The sequence below is a fragment of the Alligator sinensis genome, unplaced genomic scaffold (assembly GCF_000455745.1).
Source record: "Alligator sinensis unplaced genomic scaffold, ASM45574v1 scaffold975_1, whole genome shotgun sequence".
Taxonomy (NCBI): Eukaryota; Metazoa; Chordata; order Crocodylia; family Alligatoridae; genus Alligator; species Alligator sinensis.
This window is the reverse complement of record NW_005842068.1, coordinates 2,249,573-2,265,680: the sequence shown is the minus strand read 5'-3', so window position 1 is coordinate 2,265,680 and position 16,108 is coordinate 2,249,573. Positions and strand designations below refer to the sequence as shown.

Here is a 16,108-nt window from a genome sequence, read left to right as displayed (position 1 = left end):
ATCCCCGCCAGTGGCTGTGCAGTGATGTTGGCCAGTGCCTTCAGTACCCTCGGATGGAGATCATCCGGGCCTGCCAACTTAAAGGCATCCAGATCCTCCAAGTGAATCTGTACTATCTCAGGATCTACACATGGTAGTCTGGCGCCTTGCTGCTGCCTGTCTACAATCCCAGTGAGAGACTTGTCTTGCCCCTCTCTTAGGAACACTGAGGCAAAGAACTCGTTGTGGAGTTCAGCCTTGTCCCCCCTGTCCGTCACCAATTGCTTCTGCCCATTTAGTAGGGGTCCTATTCCTCCCTGGGCCTTCCTTTTACTCCCTATATATCTAAAAAACAATTTTTTGTTATCCTTTACTTGGGATGCCATCCTCATCCATGGTAGCTTTGGCCCATCTAACTGCCTCCCTACAAGCGCGATCAGAGGAGGTATAATCCTCTTTGGTAATCTCTCCCTGTTTCCACTTTTTATGTGCCCCCCTTTTGGTCCGTAGGCTGCCCTGGATTTCTCTGGTCAGCCAAGTAAGCCTCAGTTCATCAGCTATCAGTTCAGTCACTGCTCTGCACAATCCTGCCCTGGCTTACTCATGAGCATTCACAGTCCCAATGGGATTTCTCCCATGTGCAGTGAGGCTCTAACCTGGAACAGCAATTCTTCTGGCCTTTTCCCCAGATCCTCAGGTGTCACTCCACTCCAGGGATGATTAGTAGCCTTGTGTGTGCAGGCCTTCGCCTGCCTCCTTCTCAGGGTCACACCCCCAGGGTTCCTCTAGCAAGTTTCACAACACTTGCCTGCCAGGATGCTCAGCCACTCCTCTCTCTGGCTTGCAGGGAATTTACCCCTCTCTGACCCCACTCTGCCTGAAATATCTTGGAGCAGCTTCCTTCCTCCAATCTGGAGTGAGATGCTACTCTGGAAGTGTGATAATTGCTTCTCTTCCCTTCCAGTCTCCAGCTGCAGTGCCACCAGCCCTCCATGTTGTAAGTATTGCTTGCTTTCACCTTCTCTGTCTGTTACTGCTGGCTGCTTTTCTTCTCCTGACCTCCCCTGCCCAGCATGTAAGGCAACTCGGAGCTTTTGTTTGCTTTCTCTCACTCCTTCATGCTCCTCATCTCACAAATACATATAAGAAAACGTCATTAAATGCATTGCTTATCATTAAACTGCTGCCAAAAGCAGCATGTACTCAGTAATGGAAACTGAGTATGAATTTGATTAAACGTAGCCAACACTCAGCATGACTTCAAAACACATGGCCCATGTGCTGACAGGAACCTACCACAAGAATAGGTTGGTACAACCCATCTGAATAAAATACATGGTAGCATCCATTAAGCACAGTCCACCTCAGTGTTGAATCTTTTTTCAAGTCAAGGTGAGCTACTACAATGAATACATTTTTACTTCCCCTTTTGCTCCCACAGTTGATCTGTGTCTTTCTTTCCCATTTCCAATGATTTCTGTTTCTACATCAGCTTTAAATGCCTGGCAAACATTACCAAATAGGCCCCCAAAGAATTCACCAAGAATCCCTCTGTTGCCTCCTCTCTCAGGCTGTTATATGCAATTAGTGTGGCCCTGCCCTCTGAGGTGAAGCCAGACCAGGTTGCCTTGTGCCTCATCTGCATACAAAATTCTAGAGGATCCCAGGACTTGTGACAGGAACACCCAATTGTAGTCATGAGTGGGGGGCTGATTAGCACATGGATCCTTTGTAGGGGAGGGGGATATCTGGAGAACACATATGCTGAGCTGTGGGTCACCATGGCCTGAAATGATGTTGACTCTGCTGGGACCCAACCCAGTGAACTATATGGTAAAACATAACCCTTTTGGCTTTGGATTAATGACATGCATATTTGTATTGTATATAAGTAGATGCCAAAGTGCTACTTAAAAGTGTGTTTATGGAGTGCTAAAACTTGCAGCAGTTTCAAAAACACTGAAATACATTAATTCTGGATGAACTAAATCTATGCGTATTTTCTGTAAATGACTACAGCTGTGTATATTTCAAGGTCTTTTCTTTTTTTTTTAATTTGCTCCTCATTTTCTTATGCTCAGGGAGAGCGTGTGTGGGGGCGGGGGGGGGGGGGGGGGGGGAAGAAGGAGCAGAGGGTAAAGGGGCTACCTAATCCCACAGATTTTTTTTCTCCTGCTGTAGCAGTGGGAAGGGAGCAAATTCCAGACAAACCTCCAATAATTAGATTCTATACCTGGAAGATTATATCAAATTTATAATTTTTTCATATATAGAATCTCATTATTGGGGGTAATCATAATCAGGGTCATCTTATATTTGAGTAAATAAGGTCATTTCTTACTGGAAACTTGGTTTTACTTTTTTCATTTGGTAAAAGTGACAGCAGGCACTCCATCAGAACCAAAAACAGCATGAAAAAATATTTCAGAACCAATTCCAACTCTCATTACAATTATTTAAGATGCTGATTCTCAACCAGGGTACCATAGCACCATGGGTTGCCTTAAGATCTTTTTAAAGATGCTTCAGGGTGCCATGAAATGTTAGCACAGTTTGGTGTGCAGACCTGATTCACGAGGTAAATTCAGATATTTCAAATAGGAATCCACTGTACAGCATTGAAAAGATTCTGACCTGTTGTGGTCTTCCTGAGTTCTTTGCAACAAATGAATTGCTCTATTATATTTCTACAGTCAAAAATGAGTGAAAACTAAAAATGAGCATTTTGCAAGGGGTGCCTTGAGTCCAAAAAGGTTCAGAAATACTGATTTAAGAACTAAAGTACCCCCTGTATGCCTGTAGTTAAAGTTGTTTTTCTGTTCCATTGATCTCACCTTTCCCTATCAACAGTTTCACAATGTTAACCTTGTCATGGACTTGCTGACAGATGAAGGAGTTCTAAATGTTCCTCTCAACCCTGAAGGTGAGTGATAACAAAGATCTTGTTCTGGAAGAGAAATGGCAATTCATTAAATCAATTGCAAAAGCTTCTTCAACATGACACTCATACACTATACAATATTTCCTTTTCTGCACATTGCCTCACTTGCAGTTGATATTAAGAATGTCACATTTTGTTTAACTTTCTTCCTGTCTACACTAGCAACAGTTCTCCTGATGTAATACCTCCTGGTTATTAAGCTGACACTTTTTAAAACCAGACTGAAATGATCTAAAATACATTAGTCATTGTTAAAATTACATTTAGGAACAGAGCCAGGTGGGAAACAATTTTTCTGTCTCTCAAAAAAATTTGATATTTGAATTTGCTGTTTGTATGTGCATGTGTGTACATGGTCGTGCATGTTCTGTGTTGGGCTAATAACCTTCTAAATGCCTTGAGGGTTTCATGAAGAATCAGGGAGAGACCCACCCTGAAACAGCCAAAAGCTCAATGAGTGGTGCAGTCATGCGGGCTGTGGACCATGCTTGATTCAGTGCTGAGATACTGCAATAAGTTTCCCATGGCTCTCGTAACCTCCAGTATTGGATGTTCTCAACTGGTCTCTCTTCCTGTCATTTTGACTGGTATATTTGTTCCCTGAAGGGTCCAGTTTGGAAAAAAATCAATATTTTTGATGAAAAAACATGTAAAAATTCCAACCACATTTACTTGGTAATAAGAGTATCTGTTGTGGGGCCCTGTTTCCAGAATCATGACATGAATGGATTAATAGATTTTTAAAGCCAGGAGGGACTACGAGGGTAATCTTTCTTGACATCTTGCATAACATGGACCATCTAATTTTAGCTAATCATATCAGCATAAAGCACAATAACTAGTTGATGAACTGGAGCGTGCCTATTAGAAAGACATCAGGTCTTCATTTAAAGATGTAAAGTTTTTGGCATTTCATGTTTTCCCTTAGTACACAGTTCCAGTGTTTAAAAAAATGGCATTTTTCTAGTTGGATGGTTCATTCACAGACGGCCATTATGTGGTGGGTGTGGGTGTGGGTGTGGGCATGCATACCCAAATGAAAATACAGACAAGCATGTACACATCTCTCACATGAGGGTCTTCCATTTGTAAATGCATTTGTTGGATTTAATTTAAATTAAGACTGGGTAGCAGTATCTTGTACCCTTCCAGAATGTGGGAGCTGAGAATTGCAACGTTCAAAAACCAAAAAAAAAATAAAGTGCAAACATTTGAAAAACAGGGAATAAAGAGTTAATGTAATACCTGCTATCACTCATAACATGGTACACTCATAATAAAACTATAGGTGTAAAGTCCTATTAAATTTCTAGTGTCTTTTCTGCCAGTGTAGAGTTATTTTTTACTATATATTATATGACCTTTCTCCAGTGACGTGTCTCTAATTGATTTCAGAAATCATGAAAACCTGAAAATCCTATGGTTCCTCTTTTGCTTCTCACTCAATTACTTTCTCTAAATTTACTTTATAATTTGAGAACAGTGGAAGATGGTGTTCATTGCTTTGACAGTTGGCATCTATCTATTTCAAGGATTTCTAATGTTTCCAATCTGGTTTGTTACTTTCCTATGTATCCACAGATATCATGTGCAGAGATGTGAAGACCATACTGAAGATTTTATATTGCTTATATTCCAAATACAAGACCAAAAAACGTGAAGACTGAAAGCAAGACATAGATTTTCCTCCTGGTGCATTATAGGATCAATTTTTTTGTTTCGTTGTGTTTGCCACTTTGCATGTATATCCACCTGTGCTTGATTTGCCTGCAAACATGTGTTTAATGAAACATGTATGAGTGGAAAGTTGCACTTATATAACTTGGGCTGCCAGCAATAAAAATAGGCACGGTAGATTTTGATTTTGATTTTTTTAAAATAATTTTGAAATAAATGCTTAAAAATAAAAATTAATAGTATCCATTGATTTTTATCAATTTAAGTAGTTAAATTAACAATATAAAGATCTTCTGCCCCTGGGATGGCAAAAAACCCAAGAACCCTAAAAACAAAAAAGACATTGGCAAGGCCAAGACAACACCAAAACCTGCATCTTTTTAAATTGGAGTCTTTCTCTCCACATACCAATCTCACCAGTAGGCTGCTTTGCTTCTTTTTACAGTCTCTCCATTCTCGGCAGCTGAGTTAGAATCATAGAATCGATGAACCAGAAGGGACCTGTAAGATCATCAGGTCTGGTCCCCTGTCATGGGCAGGAGGTTACTGGGCTCAAATGAGCTCAACAAGGTGCTTATCCAGTCTCACCTCCAAGGATGCCAACTGCACCACCTCTGCTGTGCTCCAGATTCTGGTAACCCTTATGGAGAAAAAAGTTGGGTTTTTTGTTTTTTTTTTTATGTCCAGCCTAAATTTTCCCTCTTTTAGCTTGTGCCCATTGGTGCTCATCCTTCCGAGGTGCTTACCTGAAGAGTTGCTCCCCTGGATCTTGTTGCTCGCCCCTTACGTATGTATAGGCAGCTATCAAGTCACCTATCAGTCTTCTCTTACTCGGACTGAACAGGCCTAGTTCCAAGAGTCTCTCCTTAATGGACCTATCCTCCAGGCCCCTGATCATATGGGCGGCCATTCGTCCTACCCTCTCAAGCCTATCTTCATCCTTTCTGAAGTGTGGTGCCCAGAACTGGACACAGTACTCCAGCTGTGTTGTCCCACTCGGGTATCAGGAACTCCCTGTTGCTGCTTCCCACGGCTTCCTCCACAGCTGCTGCTTCTGTTTCTGCTTCTGCTAGAATCAACTTCCACCCATCCCCCTCCCCCATCTGGTCTTTGAATAGGGGTTTAGGTAGCTTGTCATCGCCCTCCAGCCCATTTTCCAGCACCTTGTAAACAAGCAGCTAATTGATTAATTGACAGGTCATTAGGCTGCCCCCTCTTTTCCTCTTTAAAGAGACTGGCCTGCTATACTCTGGCCTGTGACTCCCTTCTGTTCTTCCCCTCTGTTTTTGATTATTAATAATGGAAGTATTTTTTCATTGGTCTGTGAAAGTGAGGTGAAATCAGCATTTATTGCTGTTTATTGATAAAAATCAATTCCTGCCGAGCCTAAATATAATTTTGTCTGCGTGTATTCAGGGGCCAGTTTATTCAGCAGTACTATGGCTGTGAATTTTACCATAGAATCCATCCCTTGCTCCATCATAGGCTCTGAGGCTGCTCTGAGCAAATGCTCATTCTAGTCCCCCCCTTTTGGCGTCAGAGGGAGCAGGGAGATATTTTCTTGATTTTCTGTCTGTCTTTCTACTAAGCTCACTGCAAAAGCATAGAGGTGGCTGCAGACACTGGGTCTTCCTCTGAAGACTTGAAATGGGTACATAGCCCACCACTGAAAAAAGCCTGTATTTAGGGTCAGTCACAGATGGAAGGAGTGGCTAGTAGGGCTGTGTGAAATTTTGCTGCCCATTTTGTTTTGGCACTGTTTTGAGCCATTTCGACCTCAAAACAGTGAAGTCAAAATGGAACAGGCAGGCTCAAAACAGGGCAGGTCGAAACGTTTTGAACAATTCAAAACATTTTGAGTTTTGACTGGGAAGCTGGGCTATAGGCTTACCTTCAATGGCTTGGCTTGCTTTCCTGCAGGGAAGAGAAAGTAAAGTGAGGGGGGAAGGTGGAAGGGAGGGAGTGCTCTCATTATTGACATGTGTAGCTGGCTGTGGTTCTTCCCTGAGGTCCCTTCCAACCCCAGTGCTCTGGGGGAGGGACAGAAAAACTGCATAAAAGGCAGCATTTTTTAAACTACTCCTGCTTTCTGCTTTAGGGTCACTTACTGAGCTGTATGTTCTAGCAGCTCACCATCAAATCACTACAGCTAGCAGCACTGATTTTCTAAAGGATTCCCTGCTTGCTACCCTAGCACAAGAGATTTCAGAATACCTTTTTCTTGTAAGTGCCTTTATTTTATTATTGTATTCATTGATTTATTCTTTTGAATTTTATACTTTTTTTGGATAGGGTTACTATAGAATTTACTCTGTTTAGGAGTATATATATTTGTTTTTATACGTTCATTCTTTGCACCACACCAAGGCTATTGAGTTTATATACACACACAGATATATTTCTATTGCATTGATAAATCTCATCACTGAAGCATACCTACAGTTTTCAGTTTATATAGGAACGCAAATACATTTATATATTTCTTGAAAAGGAAGATATGAAATACATAATGAAGTGTGATGGAAAGGCAGGTGGCCACACTGGCCAGCCTTCAGGGAGAGGTGGAAGAGGAAGTAGAGGGAGAGCTGTAAGTTCCCGTCCCACCAAATCGAGACACAGCCTCTTTCCTCCAGCTAAAAAGGATGAGGCTGCTACAAGCAGCAAGGAGAGGGGAGCAGTGCCACTGCCTGTGCCCAAGACTGCATCCCCTTCATGCTCAGCAGCCATAACCCAACCCACCTCCTACCCCCACCATGATCACAACCAGAATCAGCAGCACCAGCACAGCAGCCTACTCCACCCCTATGTTACTTCCCATGCTGATCCTTCCAGTGTCAGAAGAAGAGCTGTTGCTGCATCTGGATCTCGGTGCCCTAGCAAGGGAAATTCTGCGGAAGGAGGGGAAATCAGCTGAGTTTGTGCTCGACACCCCTCAAGTTTCCCTTTGAGCCAGGTCTCCTTCCCCAGAAGGCACTTTGGAGAATATTGATGTAGAGGTAGAGGCAAGCGGCTCAGCCAAGTTCGCTTCTCCTCTTGCTGTGCCTCTGCCTGCTGCGGAGGGGGAAAGTGCAGCAGCATCCACAGATTCACCTGCACCCCTAAAGCAAGCAGGTAGTGTGGTCTGGGATCATTTTGAGCTGGCAGATGATCCCATGTACGCTATCTGCCTGCACTGCCAAGCCAAAACCAGCCAGAGCAAGGGAACAAAACACATGAGCACCATGGGGATGCTGATGCATCTCTGCAGGTACTACCCCCTTGCCCTTGCTCCTCAGCCTGCCACCAGTGGGAGTGTACCCAAAGGGAAGTCCCCCTCTTGCTATAAAGCCCCCGTCCCCTCAAAGCGGAGGCAGGCCATGCTGGAACAGTGGGGGAAAGGCAGACAGGAAGGTGGGGGGGTGTTGCAAAGGCAAGTAAGCTCATCCAGAGCATTGGGGAGATGTTTGCTGTCGATGGCCATCCCGTCTCCTTCACTGAGCCACCAGGGTTCAGGTGGCTCATAGCACTTGTGGTCCCATCATACCAAGTGCCTGCACGCACCACCTTCAGTAGGACAGTGGTGCCATCCCTGTATGAAGCATGGACAGAGTACTTAAGGGAAAAGCTGCACAAGGCAAGTCTGCAGGTGGCCTTACACTTCATTTCAGACATCTGGACCAGCTGGGGTGGAGATCATGCATACCTCTCTGTCACAGGGCACTGATGTGACCAGGCAGGCCCTGGTGGGCTCTCCTTCAAGCCTAGGTGATGGATAAGTCCCACACAGCAACAGAGATCATGGAGGCCATGAACTGATTGGTGCAGGGGTGGCTTGCTGGCCAGGGTGAGCTCTCCCACGGGGTCGTGGTCACTGACAATGGGGCCAATATGGTCAAGGTGGTCTGTGATGCCAACTCTGGCATCTACTATGTAGCACACAAGTTGTACCTTGTCAGGGACATTTTGGAGGGGGAGAGTGCTGCTGGTGATGGTGCTACCACTACCAGCAAGCTAATTTAAAAATGCAGGAAGGTAGCAAGCTACTTCCACCGGAAGTAGCCTGTGGGATAAACAAAAAGAGCTGAACATCCCGCGGCACAAAATCATGCAGGATGTGGAGATTCGGTGGAATTCCACATACCTGATGCTCAAGAGGCTGGTGAAGTAACAGAGGGCCATCCATGAGATGGCCTTGCTCAGGGACATTGGGATCAGCGGCCCCCTGAACAAAGCTGAGTGGGATACCATCTCCCAAATCTTGGTGATTCCCAAGCCCTTCCTTGAGGCCACTGAGAGCCTCAGTGCTGCTGATGCTCTCTTTAGCTAGGTGATCCACATAGTGAGGGAACTTCAGAGCCAAATGGAGAGTTTCCAGAGGATCAATGTTCCTGTCGTGCCTGGGGCAGGCCACTGTCACCAGATGTGCAGGCACTGATGAGGCAGCTGAAGGAGGGCATAAGGAAACAGCTTGATCCCTTGCAGTCCGGTACAGTCCATGTGCTGGCCACCATGTGTGACCCAAGGGTGAAGGGCACTGTGTGTGGCAGTCAAATACTGAATCAGTGGACGGAGGTGCTGGTAAAGAAAGTCAGGGAGGCAGAATGGTGGAGGCGGCGGGATGTGGAATAGGGGGATCCACTGTTTCATGCTAGCATGCCATCCATGAGCCAGTCTTGTTCTCCACCACAGGTGCTGCCAATATGGGCTAAGGGCATGGTTTCTATGGTGGGGTCCAAAGCCACCAGACTCCAGCTCATGCCTTGGTGGGTGCCTATCTTGCCAAGGATGGGGAGCCACTGCTGTGTGACCCCTTGGCCTACTGGGCAAGCCACAGCCCCATGTGGCCGGATCTGGCCACTTTGCCCGCAAACACCTGTCCTGTCCACCGACCAGTGTGCTGAGCAAGAGGGTGTTCAGCATCGCTGGGGATGTAGTGACACCCCACCGCCCCTGTTTGGATGCTGGTTTGGTGGAGCAGCTGGTGTTCCTGAAGGTGAACCTCCCGCTGCTAGGGTTCCCCAAGCTCCAGGTGCAGACCGATTGAATGCCACCATCCTTACTCAGTCCACACCTATTTCCTTTTTTTGATTTTCTTTTTAAAAACCAGGTAATGCCCTGCTCTCAGCAGGAGGGGGCACTAACTGCATCACCAGCCATCAAGGGAAGAACACTGAACTCATTCCCCTGCCAGGATGAACTTGGAGGTATGGGATGGGGCTGTGGGGAAGGAGGAGGCCCTAGGTCCTGGGCATGACCACTAAAACTGCACTCTGCCAGGGTAGGGAGGCCTGGTGGGACTGCTGGTGGCACAGCAGCCCTGTAAATGCCAGGACCAATGATCTCTTGATGAAAGGCAGGTAGGAGGTGCCATAACCTCCAGCTAACGTGTGCACACACAAAGTCTTGGCTGGGGAAAACCCAGACCTGTCACATCTTTGACAGGCCTGATGTTTGCTGGTTGCAGTGCCATTGTGAGTCTCCTAGTGTGCTTAGCTTAACTGCCTGGGATGCTAGCTGTTGGGTTGAAAAACCCTTTGTCGGGCTGAGGAAGTACCTGCAGTTGGTGTGTCTCCTGGTCCAGCATGGAAGAAATAGTAAAGAAGCCAGAGGCTGGCCTGGTGTGCAATGCAAGCAAGAAAGCCAGTCAGTGAAAATGGAAATGGAGGCATCGGGGGGAGGGGGCTGAGGGACAGGTTGGGGGGAGAGGGGGATGTAGCAGTGCAGGTATAAGTGCAGAGGTGCCTGGGGAGTCAGATGTCTGACAGGTTGCAATGTGTCAGAATTCCACTGTCTAATCCATATCGAGTCCATGTACCTAGTTTCTGTACCTAGGAGACCGATGAAGTGAAATTCATAGGCCCAGCTGTGAAAAGTGGTTTGTAATTTGTTCCCTGTCAGGATCAGGCCTGAGAGACTGGAGGCATAGGTTTTTTTGGTGAGGAATGTGCCCCCACAGGTAGGTATTGTTGTGTTTGATAGATTCTGGTGTGCAGTTTGTCAGGGTACTGGAGATAGTTGGCACGTTTTGTGTTTTGAGCTGTAGGAAGTTGGCTTCAGTTCTGGTGATGAGGTTGGGTGCTTATTTGAATGTACAAACCACTCTTCAGAGCTGGGCCTATGAACTGCACTTCATCAGCCTCCTAGGCAGTAGATACAGAAACTCATGGGCTCAATATAGACAGTGGAATTCTGGCACACTGCAACCTGCCAGACATCTGACACCCCAGGCACCTCTGCACTTTTACCAAAGCTGTTACATCCTCCTTTCCTCCCCATCCCCACCCCAGCCTTTCCCTCACCCCTTGCCACCTCTATTTCCATTTTCACTGACTGGCTTTCTTGCATGCAGTGCGTGCCTCTGGCTTCTTTACTATTTCTTCCATCCAGGACCAGGAGACACACCCACTGCAGGTACTTCCTCAGCCTGACAAAGGGTTTTTCAACCTGAAAGCTTCCTAAGAGATATTTCTGTAACTATTCTGCTTTTTTCATAATAAACATACAAATATAAAAACACAGGATAAGCCATCACACACCACGAGTAACATATATCCAATACAACATATTTACTTCTTGCTGTCCATTCCTTTATAACAAGAAAGGCTCTGTGACAGTTCAGTTTGGCTACCTTAGATGCTGCTGGTGCTATTGCTGTTGAGCCAGCTACATTATTTTCACCTGCTGTCATTTACAGTGGTGGACTGAGCTGAGGCTGTAGGGGAGGAGGAGACCTCACTGGGACACACTGCCGTGTTGTGCAGAGGCCCCAGCACCAGGAAGGGTGCACCTGAACACACACAGAGTGTCACCCATGCATGTCACAAGTTTTGCCTATCAACAGCCAGAGGTGCAGGGCCCCAGAACCCAGAGTCCCATTGCACCTATCTCATTGAAACTTGGCAGGCTTCGTGGCAGCAGCAGGGCCCAGCAACCAGGCCTGCAATGGTTCCCCACCCCCATTCCCTGCCCCAAGACAGACACAGTTGCACAAGCACCCATGTCATGAGTTTTGTCTGCCTGCGGCCAGAGGTGCAGGGCCCCAGAACCCAGAGTCCCACTGCACCTATCTTGTTGAGACCTGGCAAGCTTCATGGCCGCAGCAATGCCTAGCAGCCAGGCCTGCAGTGGTTCCCCCCCCTTACCCCCCACCCAAGACAGACACAGTTGCACAAGCACCCATGTCATGAGTTTTGCCTGTCAACAGCCAGAGGTGCAGGGCCCCAGATGCCAGAGTCCTGCTGCACCTATCTCGTTGAGACCTAGCAGGCTTTGTGGCCTCAGCAGGGGTAGCAGGCCTGCAGTTTTGACCCTGCTGGAGCTTCACACATACAAGTGACAGCAGTTTTGCTCTCAAGACTTTGGGGTGTAGTTTCTCCAACCCCCCTGCACCTATCTCCTTGAAACTTGGCAGGCCTTGTTGCCCTCAGAAGGGACTACCTTTCCTGCAAGTTTCATTGAAATCAGGCCAGAAATGACAAAGTTGTAGCCTGTTTTGACCTTCCCCATTATATCCTATGGGCAAAACATTGAAAGAGGCTCAAAACGCAAAAATGTTTTGACAGAACAATATGAAACAGCTGTTTCCTCTCAAAACAAAAGTCGAAATAAAATGCTGTTTCGTCGAACCATTGAAACACTCGTGGAAACGCTGGTCGAAATGGAATGCTTCTGTTTCGCACTTCCCTAGTGGTTAGCTGTTTGGAATTTAGCAGAACATATAATTTTAAAATAAAAACTGATTGCTTTCCTTTTTAAATGCAAATCCTGCCCTGGGATGGTATCCTGAATTTTCCTGTCATCTGCATTTCTAGAAAATCTTATTTTTCCCTCTTTTCTACCACTAGCTTAAGTCTAGTTTTAGGCCTTTTCTCCCTGAACCTTTGTGCATCTGCATAGAATCAGCCAAAATGTGGTCCCTGAGAAAATGGTGGCTGGCATGACTCCATCTCCCAGTCCTGGCAGGGGAGGTTGGTGGTGAAGCTCATTCTAAAAGGGTAGTATTCAGAGGCGAGCACTGAAAATTCATGGGGAAACCTTTTAGTACACTGCTAGCAGTCATGAATGTGCTTTTTTGGTGCTCCTGGGGATTCAGAGACTTTAACTAGTCAGTAAAGAACAAAGAATAAGTTTTATGGCTGCTGCTTCACAATTTCCAGAAAGTACTTTCTCAAATGATCTCATTACCTAACTCCAGAACACATCCATCCATTAACTCTACCTTGTCATCACCAAGCCAAGGACCACATTCCTGCATGTGATCAATAGCATGACTAGGGCAGGGTGACTAGAGTAGCTGCCCTGGGCACTGATTTGTGAGGGAGGAGTGGCTCAATATCAGTTGCACCAGCTGCACAAGGGCAGCTGGAAGTTGCTTCTGTTTTGTGCACCTAACTGCTTTGTTATGCCTCTGCATGTGATTGTATAAAAAGCACCTTAATTACATTGCTCTAAAATGTTACTCTGCAGGATCGTCCTGATTTGGGGACATCCTGCACTTAAGTAGAAAAGACAAAGTTCCAATAAATAATTTAATGGCACAGATGAGAGAGAAACCCGGACTAATTTTAATATTTCAGTTCAGAACACCTGAAATATTGTGGCCTTCTCCTCAGCTGGTGCTCTCGAAAACAATGGGACTACATTGATTTACAGCAGATGAGGGATTGGCCTTGATGTTCAGGTGAAAGTTATCTTGTGCTCTCCTTTCCAGCTCCAGCTTTCATCAGCCATTTAGTGCTGTTGATTTTTTATTTTATTTTATTTTATATTTGCTGTATGTTTTCAAAAGGATGGCAAATCCTGGGGTTGAATTAGCCATTTTATTAGGTAGACTGAAAATACATACTTTAATGTGCTGTCCACCCTGAGCCAATTTAGAATGTACTCAATACCTTGGAACATTTTGATAAGCACGTGTCTGATAATAAAAAGTGTATATCTTAGTCCACAAACATACCTGAAAAATATTATTTATCTATCATAGAGCCACAAACAAGTACAATATTTATGGACAGGATACAGTCACAGATTTGGCATAGGTTGAATTTACAAGTGACAGAACTGAAAAGGATGTTCCATTGGCATGGGACCAGGGAGAGGAAAAATATATATTGTTATTCTAAGCTGCTCCTTGTGCCTGGCAAAGTCAGTGACAGACTTCTTTTCTTTCATTCTTATTGATGTTAGTAATAAAATCAAGCTTGTGTGTTCTATATTTACTGCCAAATCTATCATGAAATTTTAAGTAACCCAAGATATCGCTATATTGGGATATTCAATTTGCTTTGCCATATAATTAGACATATAAATTAAACTCCTGTATAATTTTTAAATCTTTGAAATTAAGCTTTTCCTAATGGTGGTACTGGGTGTGCTATTTAAATTCTAGTCTAATTTTTTCATTACCTTGTATCATTAGGTATGTACATTGGATTGTGATGGGATGAAGCCTGTTGAGTATTCCAAAGAAGTCAATGACTCTGAGTGACAGATACTTTTAGAAGAAAAAATAAATAGTCTCTTCTTCTATTAAATAACCAACAAATCATCATAGTTGCTGGATGGTCATGAAACAAGCTAGGAATTCACCCATCCACAATTTTATCTGTATATATCATTGTCCTTATTTTATAGGCTGGGAGCATCTACACATTACCATATGACGACGTTGCTACAGCGCTGGGAATGCTGTAGCAACGTACTTTTGGAAGTACTACAGCACAGTATGGGTGGTTACTGAGCTTTGCTCATGGCACATGGTTAAATTTCACTACTACATTGCTGTACCCAGGGAATGCACTGCTCCAGCAATGTAGCTAGTGATCACATGTAGACTAGCAATGTAGTAATTGCCACGTTGTTGTAGTGTACCATACAGAATGTAGTGCATTACTACATCGCTATAAGGCAACATGTAGATGTATCCATTAACTAAATTATTTTTGCCTTTGGTTACCAGATCAACCAATGGCAGGAACATAACCAGAATCAAGGTATTCCTAATTCCCACCCCGACCTGGTTCCTATATGAATTATCAGGCAAATGTACTGTTATGTCAGACATCATCATAAAGGTTGCGTGCATGTGCATGAATGCAGCAATGAATAGAGAATCTCTAAGGACAGGAAGAGGGGTAGCATACTGGAAAAGAGGGAGCAGACAGAAAGGGAAGAGTTATTGTGATTGATTATAGGCTGCTGCCCAAAAAGCCACATGTATCTGAAAGCAGCTAGATTTTTCTCATAGAATCAAAAGTTAAAAAAATAGAACCAATCCAAACACACCAGGATTCTTGACCCTTTGAAAGACGAATTCAGCTTTCTCTTCTAGGAATAAAGTTCTGTGTGATTACCAAATGACTTCTGAACTCTTCACTCTACAATAGAAAGCTTTCCCAGAATGCTTTCCTGGTAGCTGGCCATTTATATTTAGGAGAGAGAACATCACCAAACCTACAATGCATTTGATTGCTGCAAGTAGTCTTTCTATTTTTTCTATGTGGTAACTATTCTTAGTGTCTATTATGCTTTTTATTCTTCTAATTCTTGAAGAAGTGGGACATCCCCACTGTTTCTTGCCACTTCCCTTCTTAGCAGTTAGTTTTTATATCCTAGAAATCAGTTAAATTTAAGTTCTACCTCAATCTGAACTCAGCAAGAAAAAAAAGAGAAAAAATAAGGCATAAACAACAACCCAAACCAGACCAAAACAAAACAAAAACCCCTTCACCGTTTTTTCTTCTTTCTAGTTTCTAAGATTGCTAAGGACAAAAGCCATCCTACATTTTTGCATACTTTATTTTTCAAGACATTTGTTTTCTAGAACTATATTATGTGATTTGATTATGGAGGGCACAAGACGGAGAGTACAGGAAAGGCCAACCAACATTTTCCTTTTTACTGATGCAAAGGCTGATGGGTTTTTTGGCATGCAAAATTCCAGAGAAACAAAGAGGAGGGTATGGGGGAGAAACTAGTTTTGAAACCAAAATCAGGACTAGGAAGTTTTGCTGAAGGGTAAATCCTAGTGAGGTCTTTTCAGGCAGCAGGATATCCAGTCTTGAATGTAGAAGAAAATCTTATTGATTTCTTTAACCATTTGCCTTAAAAAACATTAGACCTTATTTGGTCACTGATTTTTTTTTTCACAGTTCAGTGGCAGCAGGGTCTCATATTGTCCCCCCCCTTCCCACCCTGTTGAAAAGAAGTGTGTTCTGAGTCCTCCAATTCCCATAGATAAACCAAACCAAATATTTTCTGGATTTTATCCATTGCCATTTCTAGTGGTTCTCAAATTTTGGCCTCTCAAGTCTCACATATGCAGGTGGAAAGAATCTATTGCCTGTAAAATTATATAAAACAAGGTGCCAGTTGAGTGGAAAATTACTTCTTTGTCTTATGCAACCTTAACAAGCAAGGGAGTTTCATTTTGAAATGCTACTATGGAGTCTCTGGGAGAGTAGCTCAGGTGTTTTGGTGATAGCCATCTCTTCTACAACACAGGATCCTTAATTAGACTTCATCTCATAATGC

The 16,108-nt window shown here is 44.3% G+C and overlaps 1 protein-coding gene across 7 annotated transcripts in view; it reads left to right on the top strand.

Annotated features, from left to right (window-relative positions):
- The window catches only part of PARVG (parvin gamma), a 47,675-nt gene extending 42,866 nt beyond the window's left edge, over positions 1-4,809 (top strand). For all 7 annotated transcript variants that reach the window (XM_006023578.3, XM_025204103.1, XM_014519927.2 and 4 more), the window contains 2 exons: positions 2,830-2,902; positions 4,502-4,809. In XM_006023578.3, the coding sequence (XP_006023640.1) occupies positions 2,830-2,902; positions 4,502-4,587 (159 nt within the window). In that variant the 3' untranslated portion in view covers positions 4,588-4,809. The remainder of the gene's footprint in view (positions 1-2,829; positions 2,903-4,501) is intronic.
- Positions 4,810-16,108: the final 11,299 nt, after the last annotated feature.